The following is a 24300-nucleotide window of genomic DNA, read 5'->3' on the forward strand; positions in this document are numbered from 1 at the left end:
CTCGCTGTACAAGATCAGCCAGCCTGGAAGAAAAAACCTTTTGGGGACAGATGAAGCCCCTCCTGCCCCAGCATGTCCTCTGTATGGAAATGCAGGTCATGGTCCAAGAACCCAAGGCCTGCCTGGTAACACCAGCTCCAAAGTCGCTGATTGACCTCGCCAGTGCATGTCTCGTGGTGCTGTCTGCGTCTGCTCACTGAAAGATAAAAGAAAAAAACTACTTGTGCCCCTGTCTCCTTGAGCTTTGCCCCTAGAGCCTTGTAGTTTCTCAAGTTCTGAAACTCTGAATAACTTCAGAACTTTTTATATGCATATAATACTTTCTTTCCAAAACCTCACTTAGTGAAGTATATTAACGTAATAGAGAAATATCCAGTAAGATCAGATTTTAAACCTGTTTTCCTTGGTATTACAACATGGTTTAAAGTATAAATGTACAGCACATACATTTGTTAATAATATAGCCTATAACAGAGTGACAGAAGCAGATTCATGTGTCATTCTGTAGTCAATGTTTCCCAAAAATACATAATGTCAGTATACAGTTAAGTGAATTTTAATTTTACAGCTCCTGCATAATATCCACTCTCTCACATTTCTCTTGTCATCTTCTAACAGTCAGGAGTTAGGATATGAACATACAATTTAAACAAACAGGTAGACCTGCTGATTGCTTGTTCAACCCTCCTATACTCAGACCAAAACCCTCTTAGCTGGTCACCCCTCTCCTGAACTTATTCCATCTTTTGCTTTTTCCCTACATACTGGACATGCCCACCCTATTGGGTTCTTCTTCTTGCTGGCCCTTCCTTGGTTAGGTCATGTTTAAAATGGATATTTTAATTTCTGAAGTGAGGGACTTAACAGAGGAAGGAGTTAAAGTTGTCCAGGAACAGAGCTGTAAGAGACAACTTTAAATTGTTTGGTGTCCTATATTGGACAGAGCTCAGGACTACTTTCAGCTTCTAATGTATCTGCAGAAGGCTAATGCATATTCTATCATGATCTTTTATCTGTGCTAAATGCTGAGAAAAGCAGATACAGATAATGCCTTTAAGAAATACGTCTCACTACAAAAAGGTTTTGAAGTATGTTTGAACAAAGTTCTTGATTGTGTGTGACATTTCTGAGCCATCATACTAAAATATGGCATTGTAGTGAAAGTGGCATTTCTATCCAAACTGCACGTGCAACACTAAACCAGTTTCTCTCCTACTTTTTTGATGGTTGAAGCATTGGAAGTCACTCATGCTTAATATTTAAAAGCACATTTAATTTTTAAACATCAGTATTCCCATATGCTGTTTCAAGCAATATTAAAATAAGTCAGAATCTTACTTTAATATTGGTTGGGTTTGCTCTGAGCTTCACTTGTGTCAGAGTTGTAAGTAATGTCTTTCTTCAGTGTAACTGCTGACATTAGCAGTAGGTTCAGCAGCAGTTTAATCAGGGTGAAAAGTGCTTTCTTATCTTCTGAGCCTTAAGACTGCTGGGCTGAGTGGAATGGATGAAGCAGTTTTCAAAGACTTAATATTTAAAAAAGACAAATATAAATTAAAATTCAGTGAATAGTATAACAACAGATGCTTTATATTAAGATCAATGAGAGTTCCACATATGCATCAAAGACAGAATCCTTTATCAAGTAGGAATAAGTGATAATTTACCAGAATGTTACTTAAACTCAACTTTGAACAGAATTAAAGTAATGGGGTTTGATTTAATTAGCATAGTGAAGTGTAACAAGTGTGAATGGGTGCAACATCAGTGCAATTTTATGAGCAAAGAATGAATCTCTAGTCCCCTTAAACTCAGTGATAAGATTCCCAAAAATATTAGTGGAGCCAGAATTTCACCATAAACCTAAGTTCTCTTTTGTTCAGAGTGGCTTCTGACCTAGTCATGCCTATTTTAAAGGCTGTTTGAAATATGTGGATTGACTATGATAACATTTAGGCAAAATTTTTGCTCAAGTACACATGTGAATCAGGTTCTAAATTAATTAATATGGATAATAATGTATAGAAGAAGAGAGTTGGGGGGGAAAAGGCAAGACAATACTATGTAGGAAGTACCCATATATCATCCAATAGCTATCATTTTTCTCCAATATTTTTATTTAATAAAACTCCTTGTTCTAAAACCTGATTATGGGTCTAGTGTCTTTTATTCTGAAAAGAAAATCATTAGGTATGACTGCAATATATGTTTTCCATATGTAGCTAGTAGGTTGAATTTTGCCTCAAGTAGGTACATGCACCTCTCATTTATATCAATGATAGCTACATGTGCAGGAGGCACTTGGCCATTAGCATATTTAGAACAACTATTTTGTGAATAACCCTGTTGTGTGAACTGAAGATGGGTCCAGCCTCTATAAAATGTAATTGATAGAGATTTGCTTTATTTTACTATTGATCAGATCCTCAGAATACCTGAAACCAGTGGGTCCTGGTTCTACAAGTAAAGTATTCATTCAGCTTCCTTAAGGATTCAAAGGAGTCTCACATTGTTTTGAATAGCATGTTTTTTCTTCATTTGTGGTATAGCTGAGTGGGGAAAATGTAGGTTTAGCTAAAAAAAATTGTAATTTATGCTTTTGTAGCTTTTTTTTAACCCTTTGTAATAGGATCTGTTTTTCAACAGTGTTATACCAGATTGACCTTCGCTCTTAGTCTCCATTTTCTTTTACCATTATATTAATTGTGTCAAACAATAATTGCTCAGGATGATTTGTTTCTTTCTGAGTTTAGTGGTTATATTTAAATTTGAGATCCAAACCACTTCATTTCCCAGATTTTTATATAAATCCCCTAATACACTTAATTACACTTCACTGTGCTAATTAAATCAAACCCCATAACTTTTACATAATCCTAAACTGTTAGAAGTATTATTTAGAATAATAATTAGTCACAATATAATCCTTGAGATATCTTGCCTGAGTATTTCTAAATGAATAGCTTTCCCTTAAATTATCTTATCTCTAACCCCCTCTGTAATCTTGTTAAATTTGAAGTCTCCCAGTATCCTTCTAACTCTTATAGTTAAGGTTACAGTATTGATTTTACTTTATAAGTCAAGTTCCTGGATTCCTAGCATTAATAAGATAATGTGGCATGAGCTTTCCCTTAGAGTTACAGTGAGTCTTAGTGATTTACCTATGCCAATTGTGGTATGGTAACGTGGGAAGTCCCCAAGCAGCCACAGTGCTGCCTCCCACTGACTCTGGGCACGCCACCCACCTATCTTGCTTGTCATGCCTTGTTGTTAAAGAATTATGGTCTTACTTAAGCAGGAGGCTGCCTATTGAATGCTCTGTTCTCCTATGTATGGGCCTATGTATGCAACTTCAGCCACCCCTGTATTGCATCCCAAGCCTCGCAGATGTTGCTCACAGCTGTAGTAAGTTCCGGCCTGAGGCTGGGCCCAACTCATCACAGCATTGAGTCTCATTCGCTGTGCCCTACTACGGCCACACTCATACTGCCTCCCTCTCACAGAGGACTCTCGCTGTCCACTGGCTCTCACCTAGTCTATTCCATCCCACCCTTCCTGGGCCTCACACGTACCGCCTCTTCTCTCCCAGAGACCACACTCACTCTACCCTCACCCAGAGGGTTGTCAGACTTGCTACTCTTCATTCCCCAGACTTCAAGTGTACAGCGTTTTGGGCATCTCCCTCTCCCCTCATCTGAGCAAGTGCTGGGCAGTTCACAAAGTGCTGTGCTGACTCTTCCCCGATCTCATAGCCGGGTAACTCCCCCAGCTGCTCTCCATCAAGGGGCTGATGGCTCGCCCCCTTTTCTCTTCACAGCTCCTCCTCTGCTGCCTTCCTATCAGTCTCCAGCCCCCTTGCAGCCTCAGGCACCCAAAGGCTTACCTGGACCTAGATCCAGCCCCTATGCTAGCAGGGCCTCCACTCAACCCCCTGCCCTCAGGGCCCCAACTCATGCCCCTCACAGGGCTTCAAAACTGCCCCTCTCTACTCCGCCCCATACTCTGGGGCCTGGGATTGAGCACCTCTGGAGACTCAGGTGCCACTTGTTGGCATGCCTGGCTGGCAGCTTGCCTGCTCACACCAGGACCTCAGCTGTTCGCCTTGTGGGGTCTTCCACCCTTTCAGGCTTAGGCGCTTCTCAAAGCTTACCTGGCCTTCCCTGCTCCCCTTCAGGATCATACACCCACAATCGACTCAGGTGTCCCCTGTGGATGTCCCTGGCCCCACTACTCTCTCTCTGATATTATCACATAGCCCACTGGGTGGTAGGGTCAGGGGTTTAGGTGCCCCAACCTGCCTTTCACCAGGATAGTCCTCAACCCTGGCATTTACTGGCCCTGCCCCGCCACAGGCAGGACCACCAGGCCTCCTTATCCTGGCAGGATGCAATTTTAGGGCATGCCTAGGACCAGGAGCCCTATAGCTCCTGCCCTTACCTCCAAGCCATCTCTAGAGCAGCAGCTCCACTGGAAGATGTTCCTTCCTCAGCACCAGGCAGCAACTGCTGCCTCCTGCCTTGCTGGCTTGAGGCTTAAGATGGCTGCTCATCAGGCCTGGGTTGCATTTGCCTGCTGCCTGGCCCAGTTCTTAAAGTGGCAGAGCACCCTGAGTGCCCTGATACCACCTTCCCCCTTCAAATGTTTCCTGGGGAGGGTTTTCCCTGCTGCTCAGTCACCAAGCTCCCATAGATCTTGCTACATCCCCAAGTGGCAAACACCCCACTGGTGTTCCACCACACCAATATTTAGTAAATGAATCCTGTATAATTTGCTTGACTTTTTAAATGAGATTATCTCACTGTTTTCTAGGATGCTTTTTTTATCACTGCCTATCCAGTGGACTGAAATCACATAAAAGATGATTAATGGACATTAGAATGGACAAGTATATTCATGATCTGTAAAATTAAAGAAGAACACATTTTCTTTCTTTCTTTCTTTATATAGCTATAATACTTTTTTTTTTTTCTTTGCATGTGTAATTTCACATTCTCACTATTTGAGCAGTTTTGGAGAGCAGTTTGACGTTCAAGAAGGTTTGGCCATACTAGTACAGATAGATAATAGTGAAAGTTTTATGTAGTTGTCACATGAGGAATAGTTTTGGCTTGGAGTTTAGTATCTGAAGTCAGGTTAATTTAGCCTTTAAACTGCTTTTCTAAGGATGGATTTTAGAATACTCTTTATGTACTGATGTTTTTTCCTTACCTGGCACAAAGTCATTGACTCTTGGTTATGATTCAGAAATCATAAGTTAGAATATAATATGGTAGTTTATATCTCTACCACATTAAGTTGCATCTTACTTTGTAATGATACAGCAGAGTGCCTGTCTGCAGGAAGAGAGGTCTAGATGAAATGGGTGTAGAGTTATCACTCAATGACCTTATAGCATAGTTTGCCATAGTTTCAAAGTCATCTTGGTGGACAAAAAATGTAACTTTAAACAAAACAATTCTTTTCATTATGGTAGCTAATTACTTACAAGTTGCTTGACAGATCAAACAACTGTTATGGTATTAAGTCCGTACGTCCTGTCATGATGTTGCAGATTTTTAAAATATTTTGGGGATGCATTTTGAAAAGTGTGTACACACATACATGCACACTTTAAATATAATTTTAAAAATGTCTAGGGCCTGGCAATATTAATAATGCCTTAAATTAAGTACTTCAGATGTCAGTGTGAATATTTTTTAAAGGTCTATGACCTAGACTTGACAGTTTTAAATCAGTAAAAGTTAACTTTTCATCTGTGATATAATCAGGAAATTTAGATGTTAGTTTTTATGTGATAGAGTACTCATCACCATAGTGCTACCCCTATTACTTGTTCATGCAGAGGCATTTGTGAACATTTGGTGTACACAACTTTAAACATTCTTTTATATGAACAACAGAGTGAACACTTGCAAAAGACAATGCTGAAAAGTCCTTGTCAATACTATACTCTTGCAGGTTTCTTCTCATATTCTTTTCATCCAGGTACAACACTATACAAGCACTTTCCCCTTGCTTTTTAAGGTACAGATTATCAAGGGTGATAAGCCCCCAAATACATTTCTGATCAGAATAGGATTTTTGTAAAACATGAGAAGAACTTCCAGGCAGGGCAGGGATATGGTGCAGAAACTGAAGAACAAAGTTACTGGTTCATTTCACAACAGTGTATACACGCAAATATAGGAAGAATAAAATACGAGGATTATAAAGTTCAAGAGATTAGTAATAGGATTTACAGCTATAGACATTCTGTGGGAGAGGAATGGAGGAAAAGTCTGCCTATCTTATTTAAAAGCCACCCATTGGCTGTAAAAGGCTTTTGATCAGCCAAATGTTCTTGCATCAGCTCTCTGTCTTTGGTATCTGAATACATTTCACCCATTGGAAATGAAATAATGAAATTGATTAGAGAACATTAAAGATTAATAGAGAATGAATTGAAGAGATAATTCAATTATATCTTTTCAAAGCATTTTCCTACTTTGCTGTAACCTTCCTCTACCCCTAGTATCATTTCATTGTTCTGCTGTGCAGCTAATTCTAGTGATAAAGTATTACAGGAATCCTCTAATTTTTTCTTCCCAGATCTTGTACCACTAATCACAAAACATAATACTGTAAAATGACTATCCATTGCAAAATGGCAAAATAAAAAATATCCCACAACACTGTTTTTGAAGGTGCTTGGAAATGTTATGAACTAAATGGTTAGAAGGGAACCAATGCAAAAAAAAGCATCTTCTGGAAGATACAGTGCAAGAGGTGTCCTTATGACTATATACATGTTCTCACTTCTAAGTTGTTAAGAAGCATTTTGACTTTCTGTTTATTGCTTTATTGGGATGTATCAAGTGTGCGTTACAGTTTGCTTACCATCTTGATTTTGCACATGATTACTATTTATGCTAAGATATCTGGCTGCTTCTCAAACACAAGGTTCAGCTTCAGTACAAAATTTGTCCTTTTTAAATGCATCTAAGATATCCTTTAGAAAGCCAAAGTACGTGAACTGGCATACAAAATATTGCTGCACCTACCCCCAGCACAGGACCAGCTGAAGCACAAACAACGGAAAATAGCCAATAACCTGGTAGTTAGGCAACCTGCCTAGTTTGGAGAATATCCAGGCTCAAAAACCCTGCTCTGCCTGATTTTCCTTGTTAGAGGTCATTATCCTCACCACCAGGCTGTTGCCTGTTTGAGAATATTTTTCTCTCTTTCTCTCTCTCTAAAACAAAAACGAACAAACAAAAAATCTGCATGAGAAAAACAAGTCTTGTCTTCTTTTCTTTCCAATGAGCATATCTACACATGCATTTAAGAGCACTGAAATTTGAATGTGTATTAGCTTAACGTGTATTAAATGAGTTTAGGCAGGCATTTACGCATGCAGGCATTAAAGCACATTGACGCTGTGTGGGATCTGACTTGGCAGTTAGTCGCAAGTCAGTTGACACACACAGAGTTAATGCTCTTTAAGGTGTCTATGCATTTGTTAAAGTGCTTTAACTACTTGCGCCTAAATTTGATACCTGCATTTGATTACCTCCATGAATAGCCTAAATTTGCGATTTTTGGTCAGCATTAAGGCATGCATATGTAGACGTGTGCCCCTAATGAGCATTAACTTAGGCTAATGTGCATTAAAGCGTCATGTGTAGACATGCCCACTGAAGAGTAAAAGGCAAATTTAAAACCTTGATTCTCTTTTTTTTTTTGTGAAACAGGATTGTTTCCTAACCATCAACACATTTTAAGTTGATTAACAAATTATTTTTCATTTGAAGTCAGCATCTGCTTGTGAGAAATCATGGTACCTATGTTCTCTGACCTCTGCTGAAATATTTTAAGCCTTTGAAGCCTGTGTTTAGATGTGCTGGGCACCTCCAGTTTCCATAGCAGTGCGGTATGTATGCACTGTATATATCTCTACAATAAAAGGTAGCCTCTACAATAAAAGGTAGCCACCTGAACAAAGTGCTACCATGCTGATCTGGTGAAGTTTTACATTCTCTTTGCACACAGATGTACATAACTATACAATGTGTGAGGCACTGGGGATTTGGGCTCAATTTTCTTCAGTAAAATGTAGAATAGTGTTGTTATCCCTAGTGCTATCTCTGGAAATGGCCCTTTGGTTTGAACTTTTACACAAAGATGCAACTCTGGTTTTTTTTCTCCAGTAAAGTAATGAAAGTATGACTACATGAACAATGACCAGAAGATATTATCATCTGCATTTCTTGAGGCAATGTTAAATTAATGAGGTCTAAATGATGCTGGTGGATAATGATCTACTGGAATGTACCTTGAAAAGACAGATTAGATAAGCAATACGAGTAGGAAGAGGTAGATAATAAATTGGAGGCATAATTATTGAAGTCATATAGATTTAATTCTGTTTATTCTCTTTTTCTATTTATTCATCTGTTCCCACTGCATCACCAACAAAATAGAAAAGTTACCATGTTGCTATACTGCACAAGACAATTGAGCAGGTGTCCAAAACAGGCAGGTGGATGTTTGAACTTGCCCTGGATGATGAGTTGACTCCAGCAAAGTTCTGTTAACAGGTGGCTTACTGACTGGTGCACCACGTGACATTTATCCAGGGAGCTACTTGGATGACAGGCTGCTTCAGATTGAGGAAGAGGGTCTTTGCTTTGATGAGGAAATTGCTGAAACTCATGTCTCATTAGTGTTTCCTAAGGTTCTTTGGAAGCGAACAACAGTTTAATTAAAGGCTGACGTAAACACGTTTCTCCACATTTTCCCTGCAGCATTTTATCACATTAGAATTGATCAAAATTGTTGCCTTGGGCTGTCTTGAACAGATATACATCTGGAGCACCATTTGTGCAAGCTGCCAATGAGCAGGCTACATACACTATGCTTCACAGTGGCTCTTTTCTGCCTGCCTTTGTAGATGGAATTACCTTGTTGGGAGATGAGTTGATCTAACACTTTTTATTTTCATAGCCTTTATCTCTTTGATGTGACACTTCAGAATTTATAACATGCAGTAGTTTGGGCATGTATATACTGTAAATATCTCTACAATAAAAGAAGTATATTATGCAAGAATATTTGGGCATGTATGCACTATATCTCCACAATAACACAAGGATATTGCACAAGAGTAATATGGAACACACCTGTGAATTTTTAAAAAACACATTTATGTTTTGCTAAAGCCTTAAGAAAGTTCTAGGGAGGACAAAGAAATAATATGTTCTGATCTAAATTGCTGATTTTGGTGCTCTTTTTTTTCTTAGATGGTAGGTATTTTTCCATGGAAAGCTATGATACAACTATACCTGCTTTTTATGTTCTTTCAGTCACTTGTTACCTCATTACCTTTGTATATCTAGGTTGCAGGAGATAAAATATATATGTGGGGTGACCTATAAAAATGTTTTAAAGCAAAACTAAATCAGTCATTTTTATTTTGTAAGTACTGAAGGTACCAGTAAAAATGTTGTGAACTTTTAAGATTATTTAAATTAATTCTGCTGTATTTATAGGCCATACATATTTTTATTAATAAAAGTACAAAAAATTCAGCTTCTCCTAAATTTTAATAATAATTTTTTTTTCCATAGCTGATAATTCTCTGAAGAAAATATAGCTCTTGCTTTCTTACCAGACTTACAAGCGTGGTCAAGAAGGAGAGTGCTGCAGTTTCTTTTTGTAACCTATACAAACAGTTTTTGTTCTGGCTCCCCTGTAGACTGCATCTGTTATTCCACTGTGAATAGAACTTGAATGCTCCATTATGATGTCAGTGCATACAAGAGGAGAACAAGGGGTAGAAATGGCCATCTGAATTACTTCACAATGCTAAGTACATTATTTTAACAAAGGAAGTGCTACATGTATTTCACCCATTCATGCCCAGCAGTCAGGTATGCTGTGAGTATCCTCCAAAAGTACTTCACTGCAGTGTATGATGCAGCATGTTTTGTTGCAGTAAAGTACCTAATCTGGGCTTGAGCAGGTGATGAGGGTTCATCTGGTAGTGAAACTTTCATAGTTTCATAGTTGCTTTCAAACATTTTATATTATTGACTGCCAGAGGAATTCATCTTGACTTAAAGACCATCATCTCTCATAGTAATACGGCCGGTTGTATTCTGTGTTGCTTTGTAATTTATGCTATGCTTAGGTATTGACTATATTTATTTTTGCCCAAAAGTTGAAGCAGGAAAAGTAGCACAGTTTTAAAGGCAAAAGGCTAGGATTGTAGTAGCAACTGGCCTCTTTTTCTATAAATTCATTTCAAACTAGGGATTAGGCCAGGGGGTAAATGGAAACCCTGATTACATTGCACTTAATAAAGCATTCTTCTTTCAAGCAGCCAAAATATTTTTGGTTTAAATAGCACAAGTTTTTCTTGTTTTGTGAAGTAACAGTCACATTAGCTTCTGTTGCATTTTAGAAATTGGAGCTACAGGCGTATTCAGAATGTCTAAGCAGAAGACAGTTCATTCTTTCAGTTCTTTTGTTGAACATATCAGTGAAAGACAAGCAAAAGATTCCCCACATCCAGTTCATTCAAGCTTTAGTTAGTCTTTCCTTTTTAATATATTTATGTATGTGATATAATGAAATAATTGTCTCTCAGAAAGTATTTTATCAAGGTACTCAGTCACTGATAAATTTTTGGCAGCCAGCGATGGACATAGTGTGTTAGTCAAAGGCTGTGATTATGAGCCATTAATGAATCTGTTTTTTTGGACAATGACTTTGGAATGTTTTTGCAGTAACAGACTACTCACTAGTAGTACATGCGTAGCAGAAGAGCAAATATTTGGTTTTATTCAGTGAATAATAAAATCTTAACCGTCTAGTACAATAATGAAATGTTCTTTGTTCTTAAATGAAACAAGGGTTTTAAATGAAGGCGCTAAAGCTGTTGTTTCATCACAAAATAATCTATCATTCCTGAAATAAGACGTTTTTATTGCAGCATATCTGCACCAGACTCACTGAGAGCACTAGAAATATATATTGTTTAGAATGTTGGTAGATTAGCAGAGACATGTAATAATTTTAACCATAACCACGTGGAAATCTTGCTCTTGTTAGATGCTGGTACAAGCAGAAAAAATAAATATATCTTTACTCTCAAGAAGCAGTTTGTTTATTTATTCATTTAAATTTCTACAGTGAGCAGATAGATGCACTTACATCAATGTTCAGGTGCAATACAGAATAACTTGAAATTGCAGTAGTCCAATGTAATCAACTCTCCCAACTAACAGTAATCACTAAAAGCTGTACAGCATGGAAATAAAACAAATGCCTCTCTTTCCCTATATATTCCCCTTCCAAAATTCACTTCTTTAGGGACCCTTTTGCCAAGAGAAGCATTGCAGGGTGCCATGAAAGTCACCAGGTTTTGGACTCTTAAAATTGGGGCCTCATGAAGAGTTGTTTGGTGTATCTCTATTGGTGCAGAATGGCAGAAACTAATCAGTAGCTCAGGCCCCTGGTCTCTGTGGCATGGCAGGAGGAGCAATTGTGGTGATTGCACATCAGATCGCATCATGCCTTTAACTGCATGTCTGCCAGGGGCCTCAGGTCCTAAGTTTTCTAAGTCACTAAGTAATATCTTAAACAACTGCCAGATGAATAAGCATTGACTGAATATGTTTACAAGGCTCCATTTTATCCATCTTCAACGTTTAATAGGATTTAAGACACAGTTTAAACAGAGCAGAATGCAGTAGCCTGGTGATAAGGTGACAACTGCACATTAAAGACAACAGTAGCATGCTCCAAATGCAGCATGGCCCTGATCCAGCAAAGTACTTAAGAAATGAGCTTACCTGCAGTAAATATGAGTTATTCCTGTTGAGTTCAGATTGACTCCAAATACCATGCCATGTGTAGCCTCTGATTGTTTGTTATAAATAATTAAAAAGTGGAAAGGATTTCATTCCAATTTCTCAAGTGCAGTCATGGACTTTAGGTTAATTAAAGCTTCAGATAATATACATTATGTTTACAATATATTTGTAAAAAATAAAGAAGCCTTCCAAATAGCAGCTGTTCATTTGCTACAACTACCGTGATCTCCATCGACAGATGTTTTTGTTGATGCATCAGTGGGAAAGAAGTGAGAAAGCCCTACTTGTACAAGAATAGTGTGTATCTCGCATTCTTGGGAAGGCTATACTGTGTCCCTATACATTTAGAAAAGGTAAAACATGGATTTCCATATTAAAAATAACACATGCTTTAAATGCATTGTATACTTACATTGTCCCAATAAAAATATAGTAAAGAATATAATGCTGTTGGAGAAGTGAATATGGTGATTCAGATAGGTATTGAATACCATCTAGGGAACTTGAAAGGACTTGGATTTCTTCACTGACATGCTTGGTTGCTATGAAGGGAATGCAGGTTCTGTTTTGCAGGCCAAACAACAGTGACTGTTTATTTATGCCCATGTTGAAAATCAAAAATGTTGAATTAGTTTACTGGTCACAGTGGGAATCTATACACATGCTCTGGGATGGAGTGGGGAGCCACTCTGAGAGCTGTTCTAATTAAAGTGCCTGCAGCATCATGTGTATTCAGTGTCCTGTGCATCAAAATGGCAGCAGGGGCACATTAACTAAAGCTTGTTCAATGAGCTTTAATTAAAGTGCCTCCACCACCATTTTGAAATGTGGGGATGCTGAATACACATGATGTGGAGGCTGCCGGAGCGTGCCAATTAGCACTCTCCAGCAGACTCACAGAAGACTCAATTAATTAGCACGCGTCAAAGCAGAGGTCTGTCATGTGTATAGGTGCTTAGAAGTGTTGGTAACTGAACAGGCACTTAAGTAAGGAGCATAACCATAAACATTTTACAATTAACAATTTATTTATGCCCATGTTGAAAATCAATAATGTTGAATTAGTTTACTGGTCACAGTAAACCATGTGTATGCTTCCCATTGGTTAATGTGACTGCTGTGTTGTATTTCCATTGCAGATATGTCTTCTCCTACAATGAAGAAGCCTGAAAAGCCTTTGTTCAGCCCTACATCTCCCCAGGATACTTCACCAAGACTGAGCACTTTCCCCCAGCATCACCATCCAGGAATCCCAGGAGTTGCACACAGTGGTGAGGGCATATGAAGGAGGAAGAAACCCTCTCTATTCTGTTCCTTTTCTACACAATGATAATTATGCCATTATTGCATCCCTTATTATGGACCTAATCCTATATATATTACTGATGAAAGTAGAAAGGGAATTAAGCACGTTACTGAGGTTGGGGTATCCTTGAAAGAATTATCATTAAACAAAGCTCAGGTAGCTCTTAACATGATTAGCATTATTAAAGCTAAGATAAACCTGTGAATAAACATAAACATAACCTAAATGAAGGTGCTCCCATAACATAAACAACTATGGCACCTTTTTTGCTACTAGTGTATTGTATTTACATAACTCATTCAATGCCATAGCAAATAAAAGCCTCAAAAGCAAAAAAAAAAAAAAAAAAGGAACACCCATATCAATGGAATAAATAATATCATTTTTTTGGAAAATGTATAGCAGTACAATTTGTTAAATATTTCTGCCATTTACTGACTTAAATCTGTAGTGGAAATCCTTTTACTCTTAAATGGGAAGTTGCTTATGTGGGTTGAAGCAATAGTACAGCCCATGAGCTATAATGACTTGTCAGAAAGTAGTTAGGGACTTTCTTGCGTGATTTTTGAATTTCGTACTTAAAGTTGACCCTTTGTCCCTAACTTCCTATATTAACTTTTGGCCCTGCAAGGGCCTAACATCAGTGGGTTATCTCACATTACATACTCTTAAGCAAGGATATGTCTTTTGAGCACAGTTGGATGATGGAGGAAGGAGTGTTATGGCTGACTATCCATTATTTTAGCCTACCTATGCAGTTCTGCTTACTCTTTTATGTTGTTTTTCTCTCAGTGACTTGATCATATTTCTCCAATTTAAAATAAAGAAGATGTTATTTTTATCCTAACATCCAGCCTTACAAAATGACATTGGGATGTAAAAGTCCATTTGGAGTCTTTCTGGTTTGCTTAAGGATTCTGCCATCAGAAAATAGCTAACAGTCCTGTATGCAGTGTACAGGCTCTCTGGATTGCAGCTCACTTTTCTGTTGATTCTGCACAGCTAAGGCGGGCAAAAGGCCATAATTCATTTTTATCATTCAGTTGAGTTGAATCACGTTACTGACTTTCACATTGAGTAGATTTGTTGAGGGAGAAGATGCTATTGTCATTTTTCTGACCATAACCACACTGTAATCCAGAGTTTTGCGTTTTCCTCAGGTTATAATTTTTAGATGTTGTTTATTAAGCAACAAGGTAGAATAGTAAACAGAATAATAATGCTGTAAACCAAGGCTGCCCAATTTCACTGTGGTCAGGTCTGGCCATAAGCTATGGGGACAGGCCCCTAGATCCCCTCCGTATGCCGCTGGACAGACTGCATGGGCAGTGTACAGCCCTTCCCTCCCCTGCACTGCACAGGCAGAATAGATAGGACATGGACCATTCCCCACTCAATTTTCCTTCTCTTTAGGACACTGGGAGGGGCAGCTGATGGGACCTGAAGGCATCGAGTTGGAAAGCCCTGCTGTAAACAGATTAGTTACTTTGTCAAGGGCAGGCACAGAATATCCACTCTGGAAACTCAGGCAACCTTGAACTGCCTCTATTCAGAAGTTTTTTTTCCCCTCCCCTCTTACTACTGCCTTCAATCACTAGTTGGTCCACTGCTAGCTTGTCTTGTATCTCTTACTGTAACAGAGTATGGATGGAAATTGTCACAAGCAGTAGTTGTTTTATGTGGCCCCACTTAGAGCTCAGTAATCTCAGCAGGAAAAAGAAAGGCCCATGGTGGGAAGATACAGGAAGTCAAGACAAGGGAAGGGAAAAAAAGATCTAGAGTGAAGCCAGCCAGCCGTAGGGAAGAGGAGCAGTGGAAGAAAAAATGATGGGTAGATGCGGCCCAGTGAAGACAAAACTAAAAAATGAGACTGCCATTCTTCTCTTCATGGGAAAAAGATAATGGCAATCAGAGGAGCATTAGGCAGTTGTTTTCAGTTATTGCCCCATTCTTATCATGCAGACTGAATTGCTTTTGCAAAGCGTAAATTCGGAGATAACCACTAGTGCAATTTTTTTGTGTTCTCACCAGGTAGACATCCAGCCTTATGACTTTTGAAAAGATTGTTGAAAGGCCTATCTTGGGGCTGAAAAATGGAAGTGAAACAGGGTTAAGTCCAATAAACCTAAACCATGTTTTCAACTTTGGGTGTGTAATTGGACACCCAGACAGATACCAGATTTAGGTATCCTCATGTAGCCACATTTGAAAATCAGATCTCAGTAACTGGGGTCTTGGATTCATAAGGGTTTCAAAACAAATTGCTTTTGAACCATAATGTTGCCTGTTATAGGGTTAACTTGTAGTAAGTTCCTGCTCAGACCTGCCAAATAGATTCAAATTAAATGACTTTCTAAAAAATTAAATAAAAATAAAACTAGGGGACTTATAAAGGCAGGGTTAATGCAGAGTTCAGATGGTTCTGGTTCTGCCACAATTTTGGATATTATTTAGTTGTATAGGCAGTGATGTCTATCCTAAGAGCAAGGCAGAAAGAACTTTGTAAAATACCTTAAACAGATTTCATTTTATACCCTTCTTTTAATCAAAAGAAAAATACAAGCCTTTTTTCCTTCATTTTCATCTTACTCAATATTTTCCTTTTAATAAAGCACAACATAAGTGTCTTGTAGATGTGAAATAAGAGTGGAATGTGGATTATTATACATTGGAATAATGTAACAATTTTCACTCCTGGCTTGATAACTCAGTAACAGGACATTCTGTACATTCCTTTCATTGTGAAAACATTGCTGGTTGTTTAGACATTACATATAGTCTATAGATAGAGAAGTGTGTGTTTGTGGGGGCTGGGAAGAAAGAGAATGCAAAGAGAAATATGTATAGGATAGATCCCTTTTTGTTTGCCTGAGATATTTTCATTGGGTGGAATGGTTTCCCAGGCCCTGAAGTTGAACATTCATTAGCATTTCCACAATGGTCAGCTAATTATTCATGACATTATTGCTTAGTAATTATTGCCCCCTGTCCCCACATGAGACAGGTATAGTACAATGCAGTGAGGAATCAGTGGCTGTCTCCTAGGACTCAGTGACTTTGTCCACCTCAGTTGCATTGCTGTGTATAAAAATCTGGGTTTTACTTCTTTATGTATGCTTTTTATTCAACTAGGTTTGTAAGGTGAAGACTTTTTTAACTGAAATAATGTTCCTTGCTGGGATAATGTAGTTTCTTTTAAAGGAAATTTAAATTGAGCAATAGTGTAATCTATGCACAACTAAATAAAAGCCTTTATGATTTGGAATAACAGTGCTATCATTCCCTGGAGTGCTGTTGGGAAGGGAATAAAAGGTGGTTATGTAAAGTTATTGTGAATAAGAAATGCATAATGCCAATTCATGACTGAGTTTTATTTTCTTGCTGTGACACAGAGGTGAAGAGGTGTGCAGTAAACTATAAAAGACACTAAATATTTTTCATTTTATTTTTATCTCCTCCAGTCATCTCAACCAGAACTCCTCCTCCGCCTTCACCATTGCCATTTCCAGCCCAGGCTATTCTCCCTCCTGCCCCGTCTAGCTACTTCTCTCATCCAACAATCAGATATCCTCCCCACCTGAATCCTCAGGATACTCTGAAGAATTATGTACCTTCTTATGACCCGTCCAGTCCTCAGACTAGCCAGGTACTGTAAAAATAAACAATATGAAAAGAAATCCTATAAGAAGTATGTACTCATCAGGGTATGCAGAGCTGATCAGCTCATTAGGTCTGATACCAGAACAAGTTGGAACTTCAGACATAAGTGATTTAAAAAAAATTTAATTTGATTGGATACAGAGGCTTGCTTGCTGGAACAGATCAATCATATCCACTCACTCCTTCTTTGTGGAGCCTAAGAGGAATACTTGTGGTGAATGATCCAGTTGCACTAGGGGAAAAGGTGCAAATTCTGCAGTCCTCTGGCACACAAAATTCTTGAATGGGAGTTCTGTGTGTACAGCAGGGCTGCAGGATTGGTAGATAGCTCAGTAGTATGTGACACTTGAGAGAACAGTTACAGTAATTTGCACCTCTGATTCATGTGGTGAAACACAAATGAAGTGCTTGCTTCAGGGAGGAGCAAATGTAAATGCATATACACAAAAGAACATACAGGTATATTTATAGACCAAGTATTAAGATAAAATCAGCTCTGGCAAGGTAATGCTTGCAATGTTTCATTGATTCTTGACAGTTCATACAGTCACAAAAACACTTCAGTAATGAGTGTGACACAGAACCAAAGACTTGTTTTTCCCTTTTTGTGAAGAGCATGTAACAGCAGTTGTATTTTCTGGCAGATATATTGACTCAAATCTGGGAAGTTTGATGTGGGAAGTTAATATGGTTTCCATTAGAGTAGTAATTTGTAAAGGACTGTGTGCAAGAGTGCTTTTTCATGATACAAACAACCCATAGCATTAACATGTGATTTGTGCTATAGGAAAAACTGTAGTTGAGCCTTGGTCTGTCAATACTTGGAATACTTCCAGTATTCTAGTCAATGTAATGTAATCTTCATTGCTTGGTCTGGTTTCTGGCTTTGCTGCCTTGTCTGAAATGTCCCTGTAAAGCCTTGTTGCTCATGTTATGATATGTTTTTAGGAGAGATTCAAGAGCGTGTACTGAAATGACAGCATAGCTCACTGAATTACCACCCCCCCCAAATTAGTCATAAGTCTTGTTTTAATAACTGAGATAAACAGGCAGAGTTTGTTCTGATAAATATTTAGCCCAACTGATAGAAGGGCTCTTTGCATACATTTCAGGCACTGCAGTGAGAGATTTGGGGTGGAATCAAAGTCTCTATGTTGAATAACAGATAAGGTTCCCTGTGGGCTGTTCAAAAAGTTACTGTGGTTATTGGGCCCCATTGGCTAGCATTCTGATACAGCTGCATAGCTTTTGCATATTTAAAGAAAATATTGGTTTATAAACGTGCATCTTCCTTTGTAAGGAAACCATCCAAATAATGTGATTTGTATTGGTTAGAACATTAATGCAAATTAAACCAAACAGTGGAGTTGGAGTATGTCAGTTTTAGACGACAAATTTCTGTCAGTGCATGGATTAAAAATCTTTGTCCCATATAACATTTTTTGCTGAGACTCAGCTAGGAACAGTGCACACAGGACCTGATTTTAATTTGTGCAAAATTTCCATGAATAACAAAGTCTAATTAAGACATCCATTAAAAGTCCTTAACGTTAATTCAGTGCGGAAAATCTTAGCCTTGTATTGGATTTTTTTTTTAACTGATGTCTTAATTAGGCAGTATTAAGGGAAAAGTTATGCAAATTAAAATCAGGCCATTAGTGGTATGTACTTCTTTAATTATTCTGTCCTTGTTTTACTTGCATTTCAATTTCTTATATATGTTAAAATGACAGATTAAGTGATAATCTCTCTATATTGTTCCCTGTTTGGTTTCAGATTATCAAGGTAACCTATAATGTACTAAGTGAAGTATCTCACTCTCTCTTCAGTCGTTGATGAATGTGCTCTCTTGTGGCTTTAATACCGTGAAGCACATTTATTGAGCAGGAGGAAGTTCCATCAACCCTTTCCTAAGGAGAATCAACTCCTTTCTAATACCACATATAAAAGGTTAACCTACTAACCTTAAAAGACAAGTTTTATTCTGCTGAAGCTTTTGGACTAGCAGCAAGCTGAAGACATTTCCTCTTCTTGCTTTGTGCCACACTAGGGAATAATAGGCAAAATTGGGTTTGATTTACTACTTTTCTCACCTTTCATAACCTTAATATTAGGGGAATGCTTTTCATTTTATTTGATGTTCGATTTAGTTTCTGGGGGATGGGGGCAGAGTGAAACAGCATTAAATACTGTATTCCAATCTTCTACTCCAGTGGTTCTTTGTAATTTATTATTATTAGTCACTATTATTACTGATATCAGATATGTGGTACACTAGAGGATGTGCATGCACAATCTAAACTTCTCTTGTGCACAGCAACTGTGGGATAAGGCAGTATAAAACTGTAAAATAGCAAGAAAAATTTTCTTTCTTAGGAGAAGAAGCAGCAGCCGTCTGTGAAGTTTCAGTGACAAAAGAGAATTGTTCTGATACAATGGCATGCTTTGAGCCAAACCAGTTTTTCTTTTCTAAATAAAACATGAATTTTTATTCAAACAAATTTAATTATTATAAAATGTGAAACTGCATCAGTAGGAATACCACATCAAATTTAATTATACTTCCCCACCTCAAAACATATTCATTTGGATTTCAAAGGAGAACTAGGATGATAGTCTTAATTTCAGCTTTAGAAATAGAAAGAATGGATACCCTGACAGCATTTACCTAAAATGAACCGTTCCTCCCCAACATCTTTCAGTAATACACTAATTTAGATTGTTACGACAAGCAACTGAGATGCCTTGTACTCCCCACAGCAATTTTGAGATTAATTACATTACTGCTGCACCGATTATAGTGAGACAGTCGTGCTATTCAATGGAATATTTTAGTAAAATTCATTTAAAGATATAGAGCTCCCATAGGTTTCCACAGTGGCAATTTTCTTGACATAATGTTAAATACTCCAGATTATGCATGATGATCAGCCAAAGTTCAAACAGGCCATTTAGCTTCAGTGAGAAATAATGCAACAACTAACAAATGTAAACAAAAGAGAGCCATTGCTCCAGTATTTAAGTGATATTTTTTTTCATCACTGCTCTGACTGGAGCATGAATAATAAATAAATATACTATACAGCAGCAATCTGTATCCAACTGGTGACTTGAAGGTATCCCCATTTAATATTGAGTTAAATATCTTATGATGAGTCACTGAACTTTTCAGTTTCCTTGGCATTATGTGCAGGCATGTGTTACTGTGTGTGTATGTGTGTATGTCTGGGTATCATGACAGGTTGCTAGTTCCTCAGTAGTAAAGACTGTTAGTAGTTGCTTAGCACAAGATTGATCTTCTACCACTATAGTTTCACCAAAAAATAACCAGTTCATCTGTATCTAATCTACTTAAAGTATGGCTGAGATTTTCAAAGCTGCTTAAGGAGTTTGATGCTGATTTCCTTCCAAAAGTTACGTCACTGTGATGATCCATTCCTCTACATTGTTTTGAAAATTTCAACCCACATGTGTACACACATATATATAATGTATATGTATATACATTATATTTAATATAGTTAATATGTGTAAGTAATCCTAAATGCCATTAAGATTAAAGTGAAAGCATTAAAATAAAACTTAAACATCCACTTAACTGGACTAAATCATCAAGCAGAAGAAAACAACCTGCCCGAGGCAAATTCACTAAATTCCAGTCAAGTATCCCAACCCCAGGAAAGGGGAATGATTCTCAAATTATCATGAAGAGAAGCAAATAAAAGGGATAAGCAAATAAAATAAATAGCAGCAAAGAAAAGAGTCAAAGGAAATGCTTTCAAAGAACATTATGGCATCAGTAGAGGCGGGGGATGGCCTCTTCTGGAAAAGAGGACAACAGCTGAAGTCCCAGTATTGAGAAAACTGTGCAAAAAGGAAACAAAGAAGTGTCCTTTCCTGTGTATGAATAATGCACAGTAGAGCTGTGCAAAATGGCTATGTTACATTTTGGTTTCAGATTTGGTTGTTTCAGAGGACACTAATTTGTGTTGGTGTTTTGGCTTACTGTTCCACTTTGATTCAGCTGAATCTGTTGTGGAGTTTCAACACTGTTTCAGCAATTTGGATCGACTGGGGAGAGACAAGCACAGCTGAGTAACTGCAGGTTCTCCTGTGGCTTCTCCAGCTGTGCCTGCTTCTCACTAGGTGTGAGGAGCCTCAGGAGAAGCCCCCATGGCGGCTCTGCCCGGCCCCATCCCCTGTCCGGCCCCAGCCTCCTGGCACTTGGAAAAAAAAAAAGCCCTGCACTCACTGGCTGTAGCAGCAGCTATTGGGGCCTCTTGGTGCTTGTGGCAGAGCCCCCCCGCTTGGCATCCATGCGGCAGCTGTCGTATGGTGCAGGTGCAGCACAGCTTGGCAGGGCACCATGTGCTGTCTGGGAGCTGGGGCTCCAGCAGTCAGTCAGAGCCCGACACCATTCAGCCTCAGCAGCCCCAGCTCCCAGACAGTGTGAGGCACCCTGCCGAGCTGCACTGCACCCATGGTATGGGGCAGCTGCCTCACAAGTGCCAGCTGGGGGGGTGATCCCTATTGCCCCCTGCTGCCCCACGCTGCATGGGGGGGGCTCTGTCACGAGCCTTCAGAGGCCGTGGTCGCCACTGCTGCAGCCAGTGAGTGCGGGGCTTTTTATTTTTTTTTAAGCACTGGCAGGCTGGGGTCAGGTGGGGACTGGGGACAGGCAGGGCAGCCATGGGGGCTTCTCCTGTAGCTCCTCTGGGTGTTCCTACCTCTCTCCTGGCAGGGGAGCTGCAGGAGAAGTCCCTATGGCTGCCCTGCCCGACCCCATCTCCCGCCTGGCCCCATCCTCCTGGCACTTTACAAGGAGGGCTGCAGGGCTGTGCCAGACTATTTCTGTGGAGCACCTCCAAAACATTCCAAAACATTTTGGATGGTTTCGTTTCATTTCAGAGATGTTTCAGAGCCTTACTTTTTGTTTCGGATTTGGTGTTTCACGCACCGAAATGGGCCAAAACACCTCTGAAATGAGCTGACAAAATTTCACACAGCCCTAATGCACAGATCTCCAGTGCAACCAGCCCAAAGTGTTTAGTAGCACTTAGGCTCTGGATTATGAAGGGCATTATGTACAAATAGTAAAGTTTAATTTGTATGTTATAATATAATCAGTTAGTACAGATATCAGAAAGAGGGTTTCCATCATCCCAAGTAACAATTTTCAGATGTTTCTGTTAAAATTAAAGCTTTAGGCTTGATCTGAAATGGAGTCCATGTGAGGTGCTGTCAACTTTCTGACTAATAGTTCTTGGGAACACTATGCCATGATGCAATCTTGCAATTTGTGCTAGTTTGCAACTGTGTTTATTTAATAGCTTTGATTTTGTTTTATGACAGTGATTTCTGAGCTCCTAGTGAGGCTTCCTGTTTTCCCTCTCTCAACTGCTTGTAATATTCTTTCTTCACTTAATGAAAGATTGGCATATTGTTAAGGAACTACATTCAGGTGCTTTGTGATTCTTCAGTACACAACGGCAAACATTTATCAGCAAGAATGGGATCTTGTTAGGCTATGTGTTGACTGATTAAAGGATTTCCTGTGTCTTCCAAGGAGCATTGTTGTAGAATAAATCAACAAAAGAAAAATGTGTTCAAATGGGTGTCCTTGATGTAGCCAGTGCCTTCTTTATTGATATTTAAGAGTTTTGAAACTTCTTGGCCATTTACAGTCTTTCTTTGCACAAAACATTGCTGAAGATTTAAAAAGTTAATATAATATTTTTCTTCTAATCTTGAGACAGAAATAGAGTACTGTCATATTAGGGTTTTAGGGACAAAGGATTGAAGGATGTAATTGCAATTTTAAGGTGTTTTTCCCTTTCTTTTTTGGGTTATGAAATGCCTCCAATTACAGTCTCTTGGATATGCATACAACATTTACCCCATCTTTTAAACAAAGCGATTTCTTTTCCTGTGCATTATTAATGCACAGATCTCCAGTCCTCCTGGCAAATATCTAGAGGAAAATGAGAGAGGAGGAAAGGTGTGTCTATTGCTCTGTATCCTAAATATCAGCCAACTGGGTTTGTCAGACTGCTGGTAAAAATGTGTTTGAGTTGAGTTGTATTCACTTTGAGTATTTTGTATTGGTAATGTGACATTTACATCTAAGCACAATTAGCTGAACTTCTGCAGCTGATCACAACTATTACAGCAGTGTCCTGAGAGAGGGGTACTATCTCAGATAGACAAAGCTCAAGCCTTCGTAGATCAAAGTCAACACCTGAATTGCTCTCAGAAAGGCACAGAGAGATAATGCTGTCGGCTAAGAACTGGCAATAACATGTCTTCTGAAGCTAACTCCTTCAACCAGGCAGGCAGCTGCATGCCATGCCACCTGAAGCTACCATATGCGATCTCTAGGTGAGGCCCATGTTGAATGCACTTCAGTAATACAGTATGAAAAAACAAAGGCACGGATGATAGAAGTGAGACCCATATTAAAGAAAAGTAGTTGTGCATGTATTACCACAGAGGCTGTCTGTGTGTGTGGCACAGGAGAGATCAAGGAGGGCATAGGCAGCACAGGGCAAATAGGACAGGGAACAGAAAGCAGATCAGCGGATTAGGCAGGGGAAGGGGATTGGAAAACCGCCAAAAAGATTGGCCTCCACTGTGTTACCAGGCGCAGATGGAAAACTGCATGTTTCATATTGATATCCTTGAGGCTCCCTAGCAAATGGGGACTATACACATCCTTAGTTGCTCTTGAATATAGGACAATGTTTTTATCTAATTCTGATGAAATTGGGACTTGTGGCTCAATATTTTCCACAGATTGATGGTATTGCAGGTATATCCTCTCATCATTGGCCAGTGTGCTCTCATATACATTGAACAAGAGGTGGTGACAAAGCAAAACATTAGGGAAGTCTGCCTGAAAAAAATCACTTATATTTTGCAAGGCTAGGCCTGTGCTATATTACATAAAAGAGAATGCAGAAATACAAAGGTACTTCCTTTCACCTGTAGATTTTTAGAATAGGCAACACCCATTGTGTGCATTCCAAAGCAAAATGGCATGGCCTACTGACAGAGAATATAAAGTAACTGTGTAGTCTTAGATGGATGTGGCTAATATCCAGTTTTTAAGAAAGGATCTTTTGTGTGTCAAACAGGGAAACAAAAGTTCACAAAACTGGATCTGTCTCAAGTTTATCAGCAGATGGAATTCAAACAAGAGGCTTGAAAATATTTCTATGCAAGGGTTTTGTATTGGTGCCCATCACCATAGCATGTGAATCTGACCGGTAAAAGAGACAGTTACCTTAGAACTGGGTCCCCTAAAGAATGGGTTGCTTAACCAGTCACAACCTGATGAATCATGTGATAGTGTTTGCTTGGTTTGAGCTGCTGCTTGGTTTTTGGACTCAGTAAAGAGGTAGTGAAGCAACATGTTTGAAAAACAGGTAATTTCTGTTGAAAACTTTTGTTTGGGATGCAAATGAAAAGAAAGTTTGCATG

At 38.8% G+C, this 24300-nt stretch overlaps 1 protein-coding gene across 9 annotated transcripts in view; it reads left to right on the forward strand.

Annotated features, from left to right (window-relative positions):
- The window catches only part of NFIB (nuclear factor I B), a 228935-nt gene that overhangs the window by 164593 nt on the left and 40042 nt on the right, over nt 1–24300 (forward strand). For all 9 annotated transcript variants that reach the window (XM_019554804.1, XM_019554803.1, XM_019554805.1 and 6 more), the window contains exons 7-8: nt 12995–13126; nt 16623–16807. In XM_019554804.1, the coding sequence (XP_019410349.1) occupies nt 12995–13126; nt 16623–16807 (317 nt within the window). The remainder of the gene's footprint in view (nt 1–12994; nt 13127–16622; nt 16808–24300) is intronic.

This window comes from Crocodylus porosus, unplaced genomic scaffold (assembly GCF_001723895.1).
Source record: "Crocodylus porosus isolate Cpor-Errol unplaced genomic scaffold, CroPor_comp1, whole genome shotgun sequence".
Lineage (NCBI taxonomy): Eukaryota > Metazoa > Chordata > Crocodylia > Crocodylidae > Crocodylus > Crocodylus porosus.